Raw genomic sequence first — 19,791 nt, 5'->3', positions numbered from 1 at the left:
TCAATCAGCCCTGTTACAGTAACTGGAGTGAAAAAGGCTGATAGCCTTATGGTGCGTACACATGGTATCATTGAAATGGACGAATTGAACGATAACAATCAAATCGTTATCGTTCATATCGTGCATTTTTCGGTGCCCAATGACCTGCGATGCACGGCATGTATGGTCGATATCGATATTGACCATCGCCCGTGCATGCAGGCCAACCTGGTCGATATCGACCAGGTTACTATAGGGACCCACGATCGTTGTTTGCGGATCGATATAGTCGTTGGTGAGTTGGCGGTGTGCTGGATGATTGATATCGATCGTCCAGCACACCCGGGAGATTGAACAACGATATCGTTAACGTTGTCGATCGTCCCAACTGTACGCACCATTAGGCTTTAACTGTTTAATTAGAGTCCTTTTTTCACTGAAGTGGCTTGTTAACACCTATTATTTCAACGTGTTAACGGGTGTATACATGTGTTAACAAATGTTAACACATAGAATCCGTGAAAAGTTCACGGACCTATGTGTTAAAGGGGTCTTTTCACCCATTAAAGGGCTAGTTATCAGGGATTTCTTTTCGGGTCAGATAAGTGCAGCCTGCCGGCTGCCTTCAGGGCTAATTAATTAGCCCCGCGGGATCAATTAGCGCTCTGTAAATTACCACAGTTAGTTAATTTCCCCCCTAAAGCTCCAATCATCATCATCATCATGTTGCAATGCCAACTACTGTACTTACATGTAGCTCATGTGCAACAATATTACATCAGAACACATGACTAGCATATACTATTGAAGCTACATGTTAGAAGAACCTACAGGGTCATGCCTGCCAAGACAAGATGAGCAGTTTGACTTAGTTGGTGGCAGAATGCTTTTCTTAAATTGCATTGCCATTTCAAACTTTCAATCATCTCTCTCAGTATTGGAAGGTTGGTATTTATTGGGCTTTACAGGGTGGGCTGGCTATGAGGTAGCAAGTTGTCATTGTACCTGTACCAAGGTAGCATTATACTGGTACTTCACCACCAGTGACGATCTGTCAGGAAAGTTTATTGCTGAGCCTGATAGCCTGCCTCCTGGAGTCATTGAGACTCCTGGAGGTAAGCTGCCATCTTTTAGGAAATTGGATGTGTCAGGAAACCCATGGTGAAGAAATTGTTTAACTCAAGTGACATTTTAAAAAAGAACACCCTCAATAAGCCCTGGTAAATAGTTGTCATTGCAAATGAAAAATCCTTCCCTTCCTCACAGTGCATTCACAATAACAATAATAATATTTACTAGCTATACTAATATATACTGTTTCAGGTATAAAATACATTTAACTAAATACAAAATACTTAATGCCACTGCCACTTCTCTCGCAGATTCTGATCTAAATGCAGATAATTTCTCATAAGCACTGGGGCATCACTGTGTATGAGCACTATGCATGCTCAATAGAGCCAGTGTAGCTATTGGACTGTCATCATGGTTACCTTTTCAGCTACTTGCCTCATAGTTTACCCACTTATTCCGTAAAATGTTTTAATCATGAATCTCCACTACTAAATTTCAAGCATTCTGGATAAAAGATGTCATACCAATATTTTATTATTCATTAAGAAAATATACATATATTCAGAGAGTGGGCGGCAGACCTGTATGGAGGTACAGCAGGAGCTTGTCAGGAAGGCATAACCATGCCCCTAAGATGGTGTGGTTACGTTAGGAATCTTGGCGGCCCTGTGTACATATATGTATATATAATTATGAAATGTATGAAAATACTACTGGTCTTTACCCCAGTCTATGATCCTTGTTGAAAATAGACTGTAGTTAGAAGTGTGAATAAATCCTTGCCAATGGAACACCTATATTGCTAATTTGTCATGGGTTACAGACTCTTATGCAATCATAATTGCTCTTGTGGGGTTCTTGTACTGCATCTGGGTAAATTGTCCTTCTGGTCAGAATGTATTTTGCTAAGGGGACAGGCACTCAGACTTAAACATATTTTCCAACTTTGAAGTCACACTGAAAATCGCTTCTTGATAGGACTCAGATGCTGGCTTGAACTCAGCTAGGTGTGTTTCATATTCTTTCACTGAGCATTCAAGCTGGTCTCGTTCAACAGCTCCCAGAATGGCACCAATGATTACATCAATACCTAGTCCAAGAACAGCAATGCCAACTGCTCCAAGCACAGAGGCACTGATTTCAGCCAACAGAGTAATCAACTTATTAGCCAAAATGGTTGTGATATTGGAGCTGATCAACTTAACAATGACAGCACTGGCTGAAGCTGTGGCCTTACTTAAAATACTAGAGACAACCCTCTGGGCAATCTCTATTTTACTTGATTCTGACTCCTTGATGTCATGGAGTTTCTCATATAGTGTGGGTTCCAGGAGGATCTTCAGCTGGTTGTCAATCTTTTGCACTTCATGCTGGATGTCAGTCATATTCTTTATAAAGTTGTCACAATTTTCTTTTATGCTTGCATTGTCTCTAATCTCTAGAATTCTCAGTTGGCAACCAAAATGTTTATTGAGAATTAAAATGAGTTTTTTGGTTTCCTGGAAGTTTCCTCTCATATAGTGGAGAAGTTCACAGTGCAGTCTAGCTATTTCCTCTCTCTTCTTAGGGTTGTTCGGATATATAAGGTCCTTTAGGGTCATTTTGAGAGAGAAAATCTGAAAGGATGATATAAAAATGCAATGTTCATATATTTATAGAGCAACAGAAAACAACACTTTGTAGGTATATCAAGATGGATAGAGGGTAAGGGATGCGAGGGAAAGACAATGAAAACAAAATCGAACTCAACAATATGTGAAATGTAAGTCATAGTAGAAGACAACAGAGAAGGGCCCCTCCAACCTCCCCTTCCTTTCTCTCTGTTGATAAGATCACAGTTTGTTCTGTCCCTCATGTCCGCTTGATTCCACTCTCTCCTTCACATACCCACATTCAGGCCACCAGTCCTACAGCTTCAAACTCTGTAACATCTCCAGTATTCGTCCCTTCCTCACCTCAGATGCCATTAAAACTCTAATCCACACACTCAATTTCTTCCATCTTGAAGAAATTGACTCTTACTCTTACTTTGTGGTTTCCCTCAATGTTGCCTTTCCCACTTCTATCCTTAACCCTGCTGCTCATATCATTTTCCTCTCTTGCCATAGGACTTCTGCCTCCCTGAGGCAAAAAAAATATTTTGACTGTATATTCTGGCTCTTCATGTTGTGTACTATGGGCCTGATTCTGAGGTGGGAGGAAAGCAAGAAAGAGCAAGTAACTGTGCACCTGGACAAACCATGTGGCTCTGCAGATGCTGCAAATGTAAAATGTGCAGAGAGATTTAGATGTGAGAGGGGCATGTTCAAACTCAAATCTAAATAGCAGGGTAAAAATAAATCTGTCCAGTATTTGTGGGCTACATGCAAAAGCAGCATGTAGCTCACACCCTGTGCATTGCAACATTGTCCAGGTACACAATTACTTGCTGTTTTTTACTTTACTCCCAACTCAGGATCTGGCTCACTATCCTCAGTGAGCTTTTCCATCTTATATATGCAATAGTTTCCGCAAATGAGGAAGTATATGTTCCATTCATGGTCCTAGTTTTGGCTTTTAAATGATTGCCCCTTTAAAGCATCTGGCGGACTCTCCAGAAACTTATCCATGCCTGCAAAGGCACAGGCTATTACATTTACCCCTTAGTGCAGAGGTTCCCAAACTTGGTCCTCAAGGCACACTAACGGTCCAGGTTTTAAGGATAACCATGCTTGGGCACAGGTGACTTAATTAGTACATCAGTCTTTTGATTTAACCATCTGTGCTTAACCATGGATATCCTTAAAACCTGGACCGTTAGGGTGCCTTGAGGACTGAGTTTGGGAACATCTGCTTTAGTGTTACTTATATTTGTATCTATCCTTTCCCACTGTTCCCACAATAAAAACATTAATAAAAAAATATATTAAAATGGAAATCCCTTATGGTGAAAGCACCCTTCTTTCTTTCTTACTAGGTAATATTTCACAACTGCATTGTTTTTGCCCAGTCACCCATATGTGCCTTCTCCCTCCTTCAAGAAATGAGATCAATGTTTAACACACTGGAATGGTTTTCCACTGTACATTTACCCTTATACTGATCTTTTGATGAACCCCCTCTATTGGGTAACAGGTGCGCATTCAATATAGCATATGAAAAAGACACCAGTAAATGCAGACAAAGAACAAGCATGTGGACTGTTTCTACATTTTTCCAAGATACCTTGATAATAATTATTTAATATTTCACTTCAATCCTATCCTACTATACCATGTTTGGTGCCCCATGTTTTTCTTCTAACACACTCTACTTTAGGATTACATTTCTGCACCTATAAAATCTCTCCACCTCTTCATCCCCCTCTCTTCACTCCTCTATATTCCATCCTTCCCTTTGCTTCCTTTACCCCTCCTCTCCTTCTACTCACTTTCCTTCACTTCTCCCCAACCATGGTCCTTCTACCCCATCACTAAGCCCGGCTCCCCCCTCCTCTACCTGTCACCTAACCTCACCTCCTTCTGCATCACACTAAACTCCCTTCTGCAGTCTCCCCTCCAAACTCAGGAGACCGCACCATCATTACACTCTCTTCATCTCAATCCCCCAAATTTATCTCACCTCCATGCTACAGCAACCCTGATAATCTCATTTGTATCTCTCCTACAAACTCTGTCTCTCTCTCCTATGCCCTCTGGACTGCCAGATCTGTATGTAATAAACTGGTCCCCACCCTTTTCATCTCCAACACCCTGAAACTCCTAGCTAATTACTGAAATCTAGATTTCCTCCTCTGACACCACTTCTGCTGTTCTCTCCTCTGGTGGCCTCACATTCTACCACACACCCCAGCCCAGGGGTCGCCATGGTGGAGGTGTTGGGATCCTACTATCCTCTGGTTACTCCTACCAACTCATTACCTCTGAACAGTACCTTACATTATCTACATTTGATGTTCATGTTATATGCTTCATCCAGCCTGTTCACCTTCAAGTAGCTGTCATATATCTGCAGCACTTTACAGAGAATATTTGGCCATTCCCTGCCCCAGTGGAGCTTACAATCTATATTTCCTACCACATGCTCACACACATACCACTTCCCCACCCTATTCTCTCTCTCTCCTGCCCTAAACAAGCCACTTCCCTATACAATGCCTCCCTTACTTCTTCTTTTGACTCTGTTGCTCCGGCAATCACTACCCTCGCAGAGTCACACCTCAACCCTGGCATCTTAATTCAACAAATACCGCTGAGCGACAGTGGAGGAAATCTCGCTCTAAGGCAGACTTCCTCCATTTCAAATTTATGCTCTCATTGTACAGTGCTGCCATTTCCCTCTCTAAACAGACATATTTCAATAACCTCATATCCTCTCAGTCCTTAAATCCCAGGCATCTCTTCACCACCTTCAGCTCCCTTCTCTGCCCACCTTCTCCTCACCTCCCCTCCTCAATCTCTGCCCCTGACTTTGCCACCTAATTCACTTCTAAAATTGACTCCATTCATCAAGACATCATATCCCACCAAACCCTCAGCACCCTCTCCCCTCCTTTGCCAGCCTACCCTTCCCCATCAATCTTACCAATTCTGACGTATTTTTCCTCTGCATCTGTAGATGAAGTCATGGCCCTCATCTGGTTTCCCCTCCTCCACTTCCACCCTCCTCCACTTCCTCCCCTCCCACCCCCTCCACTATCTTTCACCTTCTGCCTGTTCCCATCTTGCTCATCTCCTCAATCTCTCCCTCTCATCAGGCACTGCCCCCTCTGTATTCAAGAATGCCCTTGTCTCCCCATTCTTAAAAAAAAAACTACCCTTGATCCTAACACTCTCTCCAACTACGGACCCATCTCTCTCCTCCTTTTGCTTCCAAACTGCTTGAGCATAGTGTTTACAACCTCCTTACAACATGTCTTTCCACCCACTCCCTGCTTGACCCATTTCAGTATGGCATTGGTCCTCTCCATTCCACTGAAACTGCCCTGATGAAAGTCACTAATGACCTTCTTACTGCCAAATCCAAGGGCCATTGCTCTCTTCTTAACCTCTCTGCTGCTTTTGACACAGTGGACCGCCGTCTCCTCCTGAAAATCCTTCACTCTCTTGGTTTACGTTGAACTGCTCTCTCTTGGCTCTCCTCCTACCTCTCTGACCACTCCTTCTCTGTCTCCTCATATGACTCCACTTCCCACCCACTTCCACTAACAGTAGGTGTCCCCCAAGGCTCTGTTCTTGGACCTCTCCTATTCTTCCTCTATATGTCCTCTTTAGGTGAGCTCAACAGTTTTTTTGGCCTCCAATATCATCTCTATGCTGATGATACTCAGATCTACCATTCTTCCCCAACCTCTTCCCCTCTCTCCTCACTCATATCTCCAACTGTCTCTCTGCTATTTTTTCCTGGATGTCTCAGTGCTTTCTTAAAATTAACATGTTAAACATTGAACTTATCGTCTTCCCAACCTGCCATATAACCTCACTCTCCACAGTTTCATTATCTAATGACAGCACAACCATCTCCTCTTGCCCCCAAGTGTTCTGTCTTGGAGTTATTCTTGACTCAAAAGGAGTACCGGGTCCTGTGTAACGATAGAATGGGGTAGAGGGTGCGGAGGGTGCGCTCGCCCTATGGGTGTAATGCTGAAGTAATAGTATGTCGTGGTCTTTTGTGTTCGATGTTGTGTGTGGAGTGATGGGGTTGTGGGGAGGGAAGGGGGTCTAATGGACTGGAGGTGGTGGGTGAGGAAATGAAGACAGAGGCAGAAATGGGGGCCAAAAGGTTTATTGGAAAAAACAAGTACTAATCCTGTTCGGTCCCAGGCACCCAGGTGGGGTGAGCGATCTACTTGGGGGTGTGTGTGGGAGGAGACTGGGGAGGTGTGGACCCTTTTAGGGGGCTCCTTTCCATGCAGTTCAATAGACCGGCACGTTACCCCTGCTGGACCTTTGGTCAACAGTCTTAGGATGTCTCGGGGGGAGGGGAGTGGTGGGTTGGCAGCGGGTCTGGCAGTTGTGGATGTACACCCTGGCGGCATCCCGCACAGGAGTTTAAGTCTCGGAGTCACCTACCGGTAGGATTTGTTGGTGAAAAAGGCTTGGGCTGCTGGTAGCTGGTGTTAGAGTTTCCTTTTGCAGATGCGGTGTTGGATGGCAGCTGCGGTGTCAGCGGTTGGAGGAAGCTCTATGTGTGGTAGTAGCTTGCTGGTGCACTGTGGGGCTTGGTGCACCGTGTTGCTGGCATTCTGTTCCCGCTGCCTGGTAGGTGCCTGTTGGTGTGGATCACTTAGGGATTGCTGCTGGACGAACAGCTGTGAGTGGAGCTGGTGTTGGTTGCTCCCAGGGGGCGGTGCGTGGTCGCCTGGGTCTAGCAGGTGGAGTGGTGATCAAGAGGGGTGCGCAGGGCTTTGCTAGGTGTGATGCCCAGCGCGGCCCTGCGGGTGGTGGGTAGAGAGGGTTCTGGAAGCAGCAAGGCTCGACCGAGTTCTCCATGGGAATGAAGAGCTCTGGTGTAAGCTGGCTGTGGTGTCAAAATGTAGGGGTCCCCCAAGCGTTTCGGCAGGGGCTCTGCCTTCTTCAAGGAGGTAAGAAGTGTGGCTATGCATGTGTGAGGTTTAAATGTGGAACTTCCGGGTTCTGTGTTTGTCAGGTGGTGGAGATGACCAATCAGGGCTAAGAGTGGGTGTGGCCCATGTATCTGATAGGTCGTGGGTGATTGTGCGAGGCTAAGCCTGTGGTTGGGTGATAACGTCACGTGGTTTGGGCAGCCAATGGTGTGCTGCACTGCTGTGGGTGTGTTAGCTGGGGCTCGTGTCTGGGTGCATATGTGGCTGCTATGGGGATTGTGACCGGCTGTGGATGGTCAGCGGCGGTCATGTGGTGTCGGCAGCCAATTGTGTGCTCTGCTGGTGTGGGTGTGTATGCTGGGGCTGGTGTGCTTTAATTCATTATGCGGCTGCTATGGGGATCGAGAACGGGTGCGGTTGGTTGGAGGTGGTCACGTGGTGCTTGCAGCCAATCTTGTGCTGTGTAGGGTTTCCGTATGTTTACATGGGTTGAGGTGACAGCTGGCTCTGGCGTGCGTTGGGCGGAGGAGGTATGCGGAAAGGTGACTGAGTGTTTTGTGCTGTGTGGAGGATTTAATGAGTGGGCAGGGGCATGTGGCGAGTAGGGTGGGGGTCAGGGGCACCGGGGTGTGTAAGGCAATTATTGTGGAGGTGGGGATGTGAGACCGCATACCTCCTCCGCCCAACGCACGCCAGAGCCAGCTGTCACCTCAACCCATGTAAACATACGGAAACCCTACACAGCACAAGATTGGCTGCAAGCACCACGTGACCACCTCCAACCAACCGCACCCATTCTCGATCCCCATAGCAGCCGCATAATGCATTAAAGCACACCAGCCCCAGCATACACACCCACACCAGCAGAGCACACAATTGGCTGCCGACACCACATGACCGCCGCTGACCATCCATAGCTCGTCACAATCCCCATAGCAGCCACATATGCACCCAGACACGAGCCCCAGCTAACACACCCACAGCAGTGCAACACACCATTGGCTGCCCAAACCACGTGACATTATCACCCAACCACAGGCTTAGCCTCGCACAATCACCCACGACCTATCAGATACATGGGCCACACCCACTCTTAGCCCTGATTGGTCATCTCCACCACCTGACAAACACAGAACCCGGAAGTTCCACATTTAAACCTCACACATGCATAGCCACACTTCTTACCTCCTTGAAGAAGGCAGAGCACCTGTCGAAATGCGTCAGAAACCCCCTACATTCTGATACCACAGCCAGCTTACACCAGAGCTCTTCATTCCCGCGGAGAACTCGGTCGAACCTTGCTGCTTCCAGAACCCTCTCTACCCACCACCCGCAGGGCCGCGCTGGGCATCACACCTAGCAAAGCCCTGCGCACCCCTCTTGATCACCACTCCGCTTGCTAGACCCAGGCGACCACGCACCGCCCCCTGGGAGCAACCAACACCAGCTCCACTCACAGCTGTTCATCCAGCAGCAATCCCTAAGCGATCCACACCAACAGGCACCCACCAGGCAGCGGGAACAGAATGCCAGCAATGCGGTGCACCAAGCCCCACAGTGCATCAGCAAGCTACTACCACACATAGAGCTTCCTCCAACCTCTGACACCACAGCTGCCATCCAACACCGTATCTGCAAAAGGAAACTCTAACACCAGCTACCAGCAGCCTTTTTCACCAACAAATCCTACCGGTAGGTAAGTGACTCCGAGACTTAAACCCCTGCACGGGACGCCGCCAGGGTGTACATCCACAACTGCCAGACCCGCTGCCAACCCACCACTCCCCTCCCCCAAGACATCCTAAGACTGTTGACCAAAGGTCCAGCATTGGCCCCTGTTATAGTTCCCTCCCATGGGTATCAAGACAGCCCATAATGTATCCTTGTGGTACAACATCAATAATTTTATCCCAGTCTGCATATGTCCTCTTCATAACAAACCTTTGTCTGGCTTCCGTCCTCTCCACTCCACTGAAACTGCCTTGACGAAAGTCAGTAATGACCTTCTTACTGCCAAATACAAGGGCCATTACTCTCTTCTCTTTCTTCTTGACCTCTCTGCTGCTTTTGACACAGTGGATCACCCTCTCCTCCTGAAAATCCTTCACTCCCTTAGAGTCTTAAGAGGAGATAGAGAAGAAGTGGTCAGAGAGGTAGGAGGAGAGCCAGTAGAGGGCAGTATCATGTAGACCAAGGGAATGAAGAATTTTCAGGAGGAGAGGATGGTCCACTGTGTCAAAAGCAGCAGAGAGGTCAAGAAGAATGAGAAGAGAGTAATGGTTCCTCCTACCTCTCTGACCACTCCTTCTCTGTCTCCTTATGACTCCACTTACCACCCACTTCCACTAACAGTAGGTGTCCCCAAGGCTCTGTTCTTGAACCTCTCCTATTCATCCTCTATATGTCCTCTTTAGGTGAGCTCAACAGTTTGTTTGGCCTCCAATATCATCTCTATGCTGATGATACTCAGATTTACCGTTCTTCCCCCAACCACTCCCCCTCTTTCCTCACTCGCATCTCCAACTGTCTCTCTGCTATCTCTTCCTGGATATCCCAGTGCTTTCTTAAACATCACATGTTTAAAACTGAACTTATCATCTTCCCAACCTCCCACATAACCTCCCTCCCCACAATTTAATTGTCTAAAGACAGCACAAACATCTGCTCTAGCCCCCAAGTGACTGAAATGCTTACCTCTCTTTATGGTACTAGCGGCAATGGGCCCCCATTATAGTTCCCTCCCATGGGTATCAAGACAGCTCATATTTTATCCCTGTGGTACATCATTAATATTTTTATCCCAGTCTGCACATGTCCTCTTCATAACAAACCTTTGTCTTCTATGATTCAACCAGTTATTTTAGCTGTATACTTTTTCTACTAGACCAGTAGTATTACTATATAAAATAAATTATAACAATTATATTCCCGCTAGCTAACTTAAACAATAGAGGACCAACCAATATTTCACTCTCTGTCACCTTAAATTGTTTTTCTGCTTATTACTACATTATATACTTTATGCTTAATATGTTGTCAAGTGCAAGTTAGATTATAATCTAAATATACTTTGAAAAACACCTAGTACATATGGCTCTAAATAAGTAGCTTCAAATATACATTTATAGGTCTTCCGGTTGGTGGAGCATCTAGAACAGAACTCCTGAGCATCCCCTTTTATATCTCCATTAATCCCTAAACCAGGGGTGGGGAACCTTTCTCCCGCCAAGGGCCATTTTGATTTTTAGAAAATAATTTGGGGGCCATACAAAATTATTAACTTAAAATTTGCCTCCTATATTTGGTTCAAAACGTTATTAACTCACCCTTAATGTGATGGCTGTAAGTAACTGCTTCTCTTATGGTATGTTGCCAGACAGAGTCTGGAGGGGCAGTCCCTATGGATGTGTGACAGCAAGATTGATAAGGCAGCCCTGGGGTCCTCTCAGTCCTAACCAGCCTGATGACAGCACTGACTGTACACACCCCCTGCTGTGCCACCACTGCCTGCTTGCCCGCACTGTTAGGGTGAGACCCTGCATGCCCCTGCACTAACCAGCTCAATGGCAGCCATATGACAGCCCTGATTCCCCCCCCCTTGTGCGCTGCCTGCCTGTCGCCGCTGATGGGGAGAGAGCCCTTCATGCCACTCAATGACAGCCCTGACACCCTGATCCCCCCCCTGTGCTACCTGCCGCCGCTGATAGGGAGAGAGCCCTGCACTAATCCACCCGATGACAGCCCTGACATCCTCCAACGCTGCGCTACCTCCCGCCGCTGATAGCCGATGACAGCCCTGACACCCTGATCCCCCCTGTGCTACCTGCAGCCGCTGATAGGGAGAGAGCCCCTGCACTAATCTGCCCAATGACAGCCCTGACACCCTCCACCGCTGCGCTACCTCCCACCGCTGATAGCCGATGACAGCCCTGACACACACACCCTCCCCCCGCTGTGCTACCTGCCCCTGCTGATAGCGCAGTGGGGGGAAGGGGTGTGTCAGGGCTGTCATTGGCTACCAGCCGCCGATGCCAATCCTGACATCCCCTCTACCGCGCTGCGCTACCTGCCGCCGATGACAATCCTGACATCCCCGCTCTCCCGCTGCGCTACCTGCCGCCGCTGACAGCCGCTATACTACGCTGATTCTGCTGCTGCCACTGACAGCCGGCCGGGCCAGATGATTTCACCTTGCGGGCCGTATACGGCCCACGGGCCAGAGGTTCCCCACCCCTGCCCTAAACAGTGCCCGTTTTTTGGGATTATTAAGCACTTTATTTATTTTGCTACACGGTGGGGATCATATTGAGATCATTATTGTCTCTGGATAATACATTTCCACCAGAGTCTGGCGACTAGGTTTGGTGGCCTGCGTGACTACCTAGTTTTGGTGCGAAAAGCTACTCCTCAGTCAAGGCCATGGGTGCCAATGGGGGGCGGAGCGGGTACAGTTTACCTAGAGGGGCCCGACGGGGCCTGGGTCCGGCGTCGCCCCCCCCCTCCCTCACAGCAGCTCAGCACACAGCTTGTGCTGGGCTGCTGTGTGAAACTGCAGCAGCCGGAGCAGTCTCCTATGGCTGTGGGGTGGGAGCGATCACACTGATTGCGCCCCCCCTGCTTAGCACTGGGCTGGAGAGCTTACAGCGCCCCCATCCATTTATATATGGAAAAAAAAATTCAAGGGGGAGTGGCCACACCTCCTGCGACTAGGCCATGTTCCTTCCTTTACCCGGGCCCGGCCAGGCTCTCTACTGCCCTGGCCAAGGCACCTCTGAGTTGGAGCATCTCTGGGCGGTCGACTACTTCCCTACCTGGACTCAGTAATCCCCTTTCTGTGAAGCACCTTCACTGCAGGATCTGTTTATACCCTTTCCCTGGACAGGTGGTTTTCCTGGACGAGCGCTCTCCCTGTGATCATTGTGGATACAAGAGCCTGCTATCTGCTTGGGGTGTACCTGTATTAGCCACAACCCGCGTTATACTGATGGTGTGGATGTACGGTGACTGAGTGGCTGAACCCCGATCCCCACCCAGAATGTGGCTAACATCGAGTGGATCCTTCTCTGCTGTCCCTGACCTACATGCCCCTCTCAAGTACCTACCGCTGCTGAGTTGTGGATGCTGAGGTGGCTGCCTTACTGACATCCTCTTGCTTGACTGCCGCTGCTCTCACCAAGTGGTCGCCGCTGTAGCTGGGGCCCGGTCGGTGTCATCGTAGGCAGACTGGTTTTCCCCTGTGGCTGCCTTGTCTGCTAGACCTTTGGAGCTCTGCCTGGCTGCTTTCCCCGTTGTCCTGGGTGCCATCCCGGTGCATCTGTGGTGCTGTGATTACCTCCGACTACTGCCTTTCCCTTCTGCTTCAGAAGTCTGCCAGTATCTGTTTCCCCCACTGGAGCCCTCCTTTGAAAAGTTTAGTGCCTTCTCCTGCTTTGCGCACTCACCGTGATTGGGAGAAGATTCTCAGGCGTCTGAGGACTGATGCAGTTTTCTCTCCCCCTGGATACCTGCTGTTGAGGTGGAAAGTGTGGATTCTGTCTCCGTTGACCGCAGCGTCTGCGAAGTAAATGAAGGTGGCTGCTCAGTCCTATTTAACTGCAGGACGTGGTCTTTGTCTCTCTCCCTTGTTTGTCCTGCCTCTCTTCTTTTTCTTTGTTATACCCCTCCAGTTCTCCAACCTTTGTCCCACCTCTCCTTATCTCTTCTTCCCTTTTCTTTCTCTCTCCTTACATGTATATGACCATTGATGAAGTATTACAGTATCTTATGAAGCTTATACTCTTTCTCTTATAATTATATTTCAGTTGGTAATCACCAACATATATATTTCATGTCAATTGCCTGTGCAATTTACATATGTGCCTGATATCCAGTATTTAAGGCATTCCTCGTCTCTGAACACAGATAACTAATGATATCTGTTTAATATTTTTCTAATGGTTGTCTGTTATTTGTGCTGATTCTGTTTTTATAATGCTTTATTGATGTGCCATGTTGCTAACTGCATTTCTACATTACACAATATCCAACTATGTTATTTATAAAGGCAGTCTTTAGATACCACCTATTTGCAAAGGCAGTTTTCAGCTACCATCTAGTGCAGTGATTCCCAACCTCAGTCCTCAAGGCACACTAACAGTCCTGGTTTTAGTTATATCTATGATTGTGCACAGATGGTTAAATCAAAATAACTGAGGTACTAATTAAGTCACTTGTGCTCAAGTATGGCTATCCCTAAAACCTGGACTGTTAGTCTGCCTTGAGGATCGTGGTTGGGAACCCTTGATCTAGTGGCTGTTTATCAGTATTACTATATTTTATTTACGGTCTATCTTACGTAAGATCAGTCTTTAGCTGCCATCTTGTGACTGTTCAATAGTGTTACTATATATTTATACTATTGAATTCATTCTACCATTTGCAAAGGTAGTCTTTTACTGCCACCTAGTGATCGTTTCTTAGTATCACTTCAATTTCACTTTCTATACTGTTTAAATTCAGTGTCACAATTTTGACTCGGTAATGCTTATACTCTACTGACTTCTACAGTACCAATGTAATCTGTTTTTATAACCATGGAATGCTATCTCTGGGGGTTACTACTATGTTTATGTGATCCGATGATACAAACCCCATGCAGGTAAAATATTTATTTGGGTGACTGTCAATAGATCTCATTGAAAATGTTGTTTGTGGAGCATGGATAAATTTATTGATAAAGCTATGCCTTCTAGACAATCTAGAGATCATAAGACCGGTAAGACCAGAGGTCCTTCTCAAAAATCTGCCCCGCCCTTACCATCACTCTCTGATCAAGGGTCTACGGACTCTCTGGGTGAAAAAAACTCCCCTTTTACTGCAAAAGAAATCTCAGATTTCATGATGCCTCTAATGGACAAAAGGTTTGAAAACCTTCAGATGCGCTTAGAATTTGCTTTAGCACGTAGTGATTCTCATGCTTCCCGTATTGTAGCTTTAGAAGCGATATGGAGGACCACATGCAGACTTGCCAATACTCATGATAGATTAATAAATCAACTGCAAGCAAAAGTGTAATTTACGGTTTATAGGAATCCCTGAATCGGTTTCTGGAACAAATTTACTGTCATTCCTAACAACTGATCTTCCCACTGCACTAGGGATACTAGATTGAGGTATCACATATCGAAAGGGCCCATAGTATGGGAGTAGAACAGGAAGGGGCCAGACGGTGATCTCGTCCAGTATTGGCTCAGTACCTTTATTATAGAACCAAGGAAAAATGTTAGCAACATATTGCAAATGAGGAATTTGATGATTGGAGGTAATAAAATATTAATCTTTCAGGATTTTCTCAGTAACAGTGACTGAGAAGCGTGAGGAATTCTCAGAGATCTGTACATTTTTGCATAACAAACTCACTCAGATCCCCATACAGGTGAACCTTCAAATTACTGAATAATTAGCTAAATTAATGGGGGTTGCCTCCCCTGGATGGGGATATACTGACAACCTTGCCACTAGAGGTTTGTACTACAACTGTTTTGTTATTTCTTTTGTGTACTATTTGGGTGCACACTTCTAAAATTAGATGGTGTCCACTACGAGTTTGATTGTTGAGGAAAAATTAGAAAATGGTGTTTTGAGGCATTGTGAATTGGTTATGTTTTGTCTGCGACAATTATCGCAACTAAAGAAAGCAATGTTTTTGACTCATGTTTTCAGCCTATTTATCGTACTGCAACTGTTTATTTATTGTAACCTGGGACCTGGGAGATCAGGGAGAAGCCACTCTATAGGAGCATACGCACTAGACGATATTGCTCATGGAGCATATCGTCTAGTGTGTACGCTCCTATAGAGTGGCAGGGTGTGCTCAATGTCGTTCATGACATTGAGCACACCCGCTGAACGATATCATTAACGATATCGTTCAGTGCTGGGCTCTCTCCCCCATTCCCCAACATGCAGCAACCTGACAATATCGTCAGGTTGGCTGGCATGTTTAGCCGATGAACGATAATGATGAACGACCCGCGGGAACGCGCATCATTGTTATCGTTCATCGTTTTGGTGTTAAAAATGGGCGATAAAGTGGACGACTGAACGATAACAATATCGTTATTCAGTCGTACACTTTAATCGCCCAGTGTGTACGCACCTTATGTTTGTACATTATTTTACAGTGTATCTGCCCGTGGACTGGGTCAGTCATTGAGATGCCATCCTCAATGACAGACCCAGTTGTTTCCCTTCCCCCAACACCATTGCAGGTACTATCGTGGAATGTTGGATGATTAAACTCCCCATTTAAACAGAAGAGGGTCCTTACCCATCTCAAACGTTTTAATCCAGTTATATTTTTTTTTACAAGAGACCCATTGGATCTCCTCTGAAGAGCACTCATTGAAAGCCACTTGGGTAGGTTCATGTTACTCAGCCCCTTTTAGAAAAAAAGCGCGAGGAGTAGCCATACTCTTTCACAAGGATTTGCCAGTATCTGTACTTTCACAAACTATTGACCCAAATGGAATACATATTATCTTAGATATCGAATTGTATCAGGTTAATTATACTCTAGTTAACGTATATGCCCCAAATGTTAATACTCATCTTTACATTCAGGATCTAGGCCATGTCTTCCAAGGTAGAATTAATCATTCATTGGTCATGTGGAGTGATTTCAATATGGTAGAAGATCCATTACTTGACAAATCAATAATGGTATTGCGACCAATCCTCTCCCATAATCGTTCATTTACTCTTTTTAGACATAATCTAAGTATGTTGGATCCATGGCGATTATTGAATCCCACTGATAAAACTCATACACATCTTTTCATGGTGCATGGGTCTCTTTACCGAATTGATCAAATATTAATCTCTGATGTAAAAAATTGATTGAAAAACTGACACAAGCGCTACCTCTTTAACCAAAAATGTTCATGATAGAGGATGATAAAGATGGTAGAATTACTTATGTAACTATGTCTGGTATATAATATAAGGTGGCCTTGATAAAGGTACACGGAGTACCGAAACGCGTTGGCAGGAGGAAGTTAGAACCACTGCAGCACCAGGATTGTGGAGAATCAATGGACCTGTGGATTTGAGGGACCCGGACTACCTCTCCGCAATTTTTTACACCTATGCCCATGACCTGCATAATTCTGGTAAAGCAGCCACCTTATATTATAAACACCGGGATTGGACTTATATGTATTATATATGTCATGCATCTGTGATTTCTTGGTGACATAGTTATTTACATCAGAGTTACCAAGCTGAAGTTTTTATGTGTCATATGTATTGTGTTTTATACTTATATGTTCCATGTCAATAAATAGTGTACACCCTATGATTGTTTTCAATGTACCAGACATAGTTACATAAGTAATTCTACCATCTTTATCATCATCTATCATGAACTTTTTTGGTTAAAGAGGTAGCGCTTGTGTCAGTTTTTCAATCAATTTTTTAGTTCAAAGTTTATTAGTCCTTGGGGGGACTGAGATCTGACTGTTAGCTGCTCACTTTCAGGTGTAGCGCTGTATAAGAATTACCGTTTTTCTTGCTACTGTATTAATCTCTGATGGTTTAATGACTAATGTCCATCGGGTGGACATTCATGATATCATTATTTCGGGTCATTCTCCTGTCTCGCTGGCCCATACCCACCCACGATTGCATCATACTGATCGTATATGTTGCTTTCCTTACTATCTGGCTCAGTCTGAAGACTTTAAGTCATATCTAACTCACCACTAGATGAATTATGTTGACGATAATTTAACTTACTCGGACCAACCCATTCTTTTCTGGGGTGCCTCTAAGGCAGTAATGAGGGGACATTGCCATAGGAGACGGGAAGCAAATGCCACAATGTTGGAAGCCTTCCAGCATTACACTGCGAATCCCTAGGAAGAAAATATGCACTCTTACCTGTCAAACCGTAACGCAGATGTCCTAAGGCGAGCTCAAGGAAGTCAGAAACCTCCCGTAGAGCAGAAAACATTCTCTCGAATATACAAAAAAGACATTTTACCGTTGGGGAAACAAAGCAGGTAAACTCCTGGCAACGTTGTCTAGACCTCCCAGAAAACAACGTACAATTATCACGTTAAAACAACCCCGTAATGGCAATGTAATAACTGACTCCCGAGAAATAGTTTCCAAATTCCCAGAACATTTTGAAGCTTTGTTTCGCTTTTCTCCTTTTGATACTACACTACAAGTAGGCAATTTCCATTGCCTTTGGGCGTGTCCCATAGTTAAATATTTCTGGCATTTAATTCGCAGTTATGCAGAAGCTAAACTGGTGAATTACGTCCCTTTCACCCTGAGTGGGCAATTTTGGGAATTTTCGACCCAGGTTTGCGGATGAATTTTGAAAGTAAAAATATTCTACTAGCTATAAGTGCTGCAAGTAGAAAAATATTGAAGGGCTGGTTGGATAGTTCACCCCCTCAGTTGCCTTTATTTTTGTCTAAATTTCACTTTATATTTAAAATGGATTGGATGGAAACACTTTTACAAAACGAAAAAACAGTGGAGCATTTATTTACGCTATGGGAGCCGTGCATTGATACTCTTCCACTCTCAACTAGAATACAAATACATTTTAGATTAAGAAACACTACATGGTACCTTACCAGATTAGCGTTACAAGATCCTCCGATCGCTTTAATCGCAGGAATATGAGTTAATTTGTATGTCCTTGTGTATTAACAATTTTTTGCTTACAGAAATATAAGAACTGTAAACGCAGAATTTCAATGTCTACGAAACGTATTTCCGTTTATTCAGATTCTATTGTATATGGAAATGTTATATTTGTTTAAAACAGTTTTTTCTATACTGTAATCCATGATGCAATATGTATTAGTGCAAACAATGTCTCAATAAAAAAGAGAATGAAAAAAAAATATATATATATACATTTATAAAAACATATTGTGTTATGTTAAGCAACCCATAATCAGAACAGTAAAAACTGTGACTTACTTTTTTGAGAGACCTTGGTGTCTGATATCTGACCAGGGCTGTATTTGTGCCATTCGTCAAATAGCACAACAGTTGTCTATTGTGTCACAGTGTAAAGCAATTGCTGACTAAAATTCTCTCCTGTTTACTAATCACATTGTATCACACTGACTAAGCAAGTGCTTTTACCAGTTAATTCCAATCTATCTAGCTACTCAAACTGATGCAGAAGTATGTTTATTGGCTAATAACTTTTTAATACTTGAAAACTAATATGAGACAAATGTTCATATTAAGATATATTAGTAAGGTGATTTTCTTAGAGGAAACTCTCATTATAAAACTAAACATTGACAGAAAGATATTGAAATTGTATTGGTAGCAGATAGTAAAGGCCCCCATACACGGTGCAATTTTTTCCCACGATTTGGACTTTTTAATCGATTGGAACGACCAATTGTGAAAAAATTCCTGTTTGTGGGGATGATCACAATGGCAATGCGCGCCCCCACCGGCGTACATCGTCGTCGCTGATCAATTGAACCTGCAGAAAGATTTAAAACTATCGTACACAATTTGATACACATCGCTCTGTGCGTGTGCATGATGAAAGATGCGATGTACGATGGTAGATTTGTTGACAATCTCCCCTCCTCCATTTTGTGCCAGACTACATGGAGGATGGAGAGAGCAGCAGCACCGTGGATCGTCTGGGGAGATTTGCCTATTTTGTAGTGAGTATATATAAATAGTGCCTGTGGCCCTGATTCAGAGCCGGACGCTCTGACAGAGCGCTCGCTCTGAATCAGGGCCGTCCTGCTGAAATTTTAGAGCGGCATCCTGTCCGCTCGTATAGCTGTGGGTGACCACCCACAGCTATAGCAAGCGGCCAAAAAGATGGTCTCGATGGTCAAGACCATCACGACCATCAGGCTTGCGACGAGACCCTTGTGGTAGAGTCTCGTTGCCGCAAGCCCTGGAGTGCTTTCGAGAGCACTCCCACTGACATCACTTGTGATGTCAGTGGGGCCGGCCCCAGATGGTAGGCGTTCCCATGGGAACGCCTCCGTCTGGGCAGCAACGCCCCCGGCACACCAACCAAAGGGGGCGTGCTCTCACTCATCATCAACAGCACACCCCCTTTGCACCCTTTGCAGCGAGACCCTTAGCGACGGCTTGGCCGTCGCTATCCGGGTCTTGTGCATGCGCATGACGGAGCTGGCTCCCTCGTGCGC

At 45.3% G+C, this 19,791-nt stretch overlaps 1 protein-coding gene across 4 annotated transcripts; it reads right to left on the bottom strand.

Annotated features, from left to right (window-relative positions):
- Window positions 1-361: 361 nt before the first annotated feature.
- Window positions 362-18,597, bottom strand: SMCO3 (single-pass membrane protein with coiled-coil domains 3). Of its 4 annotated transcripts, none has more exons than XM_088470902.1 (2): window positions 18,578-18,597; window positions 362-2,669 (listed from the first exon to the last, which is right to left on the bottom strand). In XM_088470902.1, exon 2 carries the CDS (start codon window positions 2,652-2,654, stop codon window positions 1,959-1,961), a length of 696 nt encoding a protein of 231 aa, XP_088327028.1. In that variant the 5' UTR covers window positions 2,655-2,669; window positions 18,578-18,597; the 3' UTR covers window positions 362-1,958. The 4 variants fall into 4 exon arrangements, with proteins under 4 accessions (XP_088327028.1, XP_088327030.1, XP_088327027.1 ...); XM_088470904.1 differs by lacking the exon at window positions 18,578-18,597 and adding an exon at window positions 9,539-9,623; XM_088470901.1 differs by lacking the exon at window positions 18,578-18,597 and adding an exon at window positions 13,039-13,248 and having other exon boundaries at window positions 364-2,669.
- Window positions 18,598-19,791: the final 1,194 nt, after the last annotated feature.

The sequence above is a fragment of the Taudactylus pleione genome, unplaced genomic scaffold (genome assembly GCF_031769625.1).
Source record: "Taudactylus pleione unplaced genomic scaffold, aTauple2 ptg000106l, whole genome shotgun sequence".
Classification (NCBI taxonomy): Eukaryota; Metazoa; Chordata; class Amphibia; order Anura; family Myobatrachidae; genus Taudactylus; species Taudactylus pleione.
The sequence above is the reverse complement of the archived record's forward strand: the minus strand, read 5'-3'. Positions and strand labels throughout refer to the sequence as shown.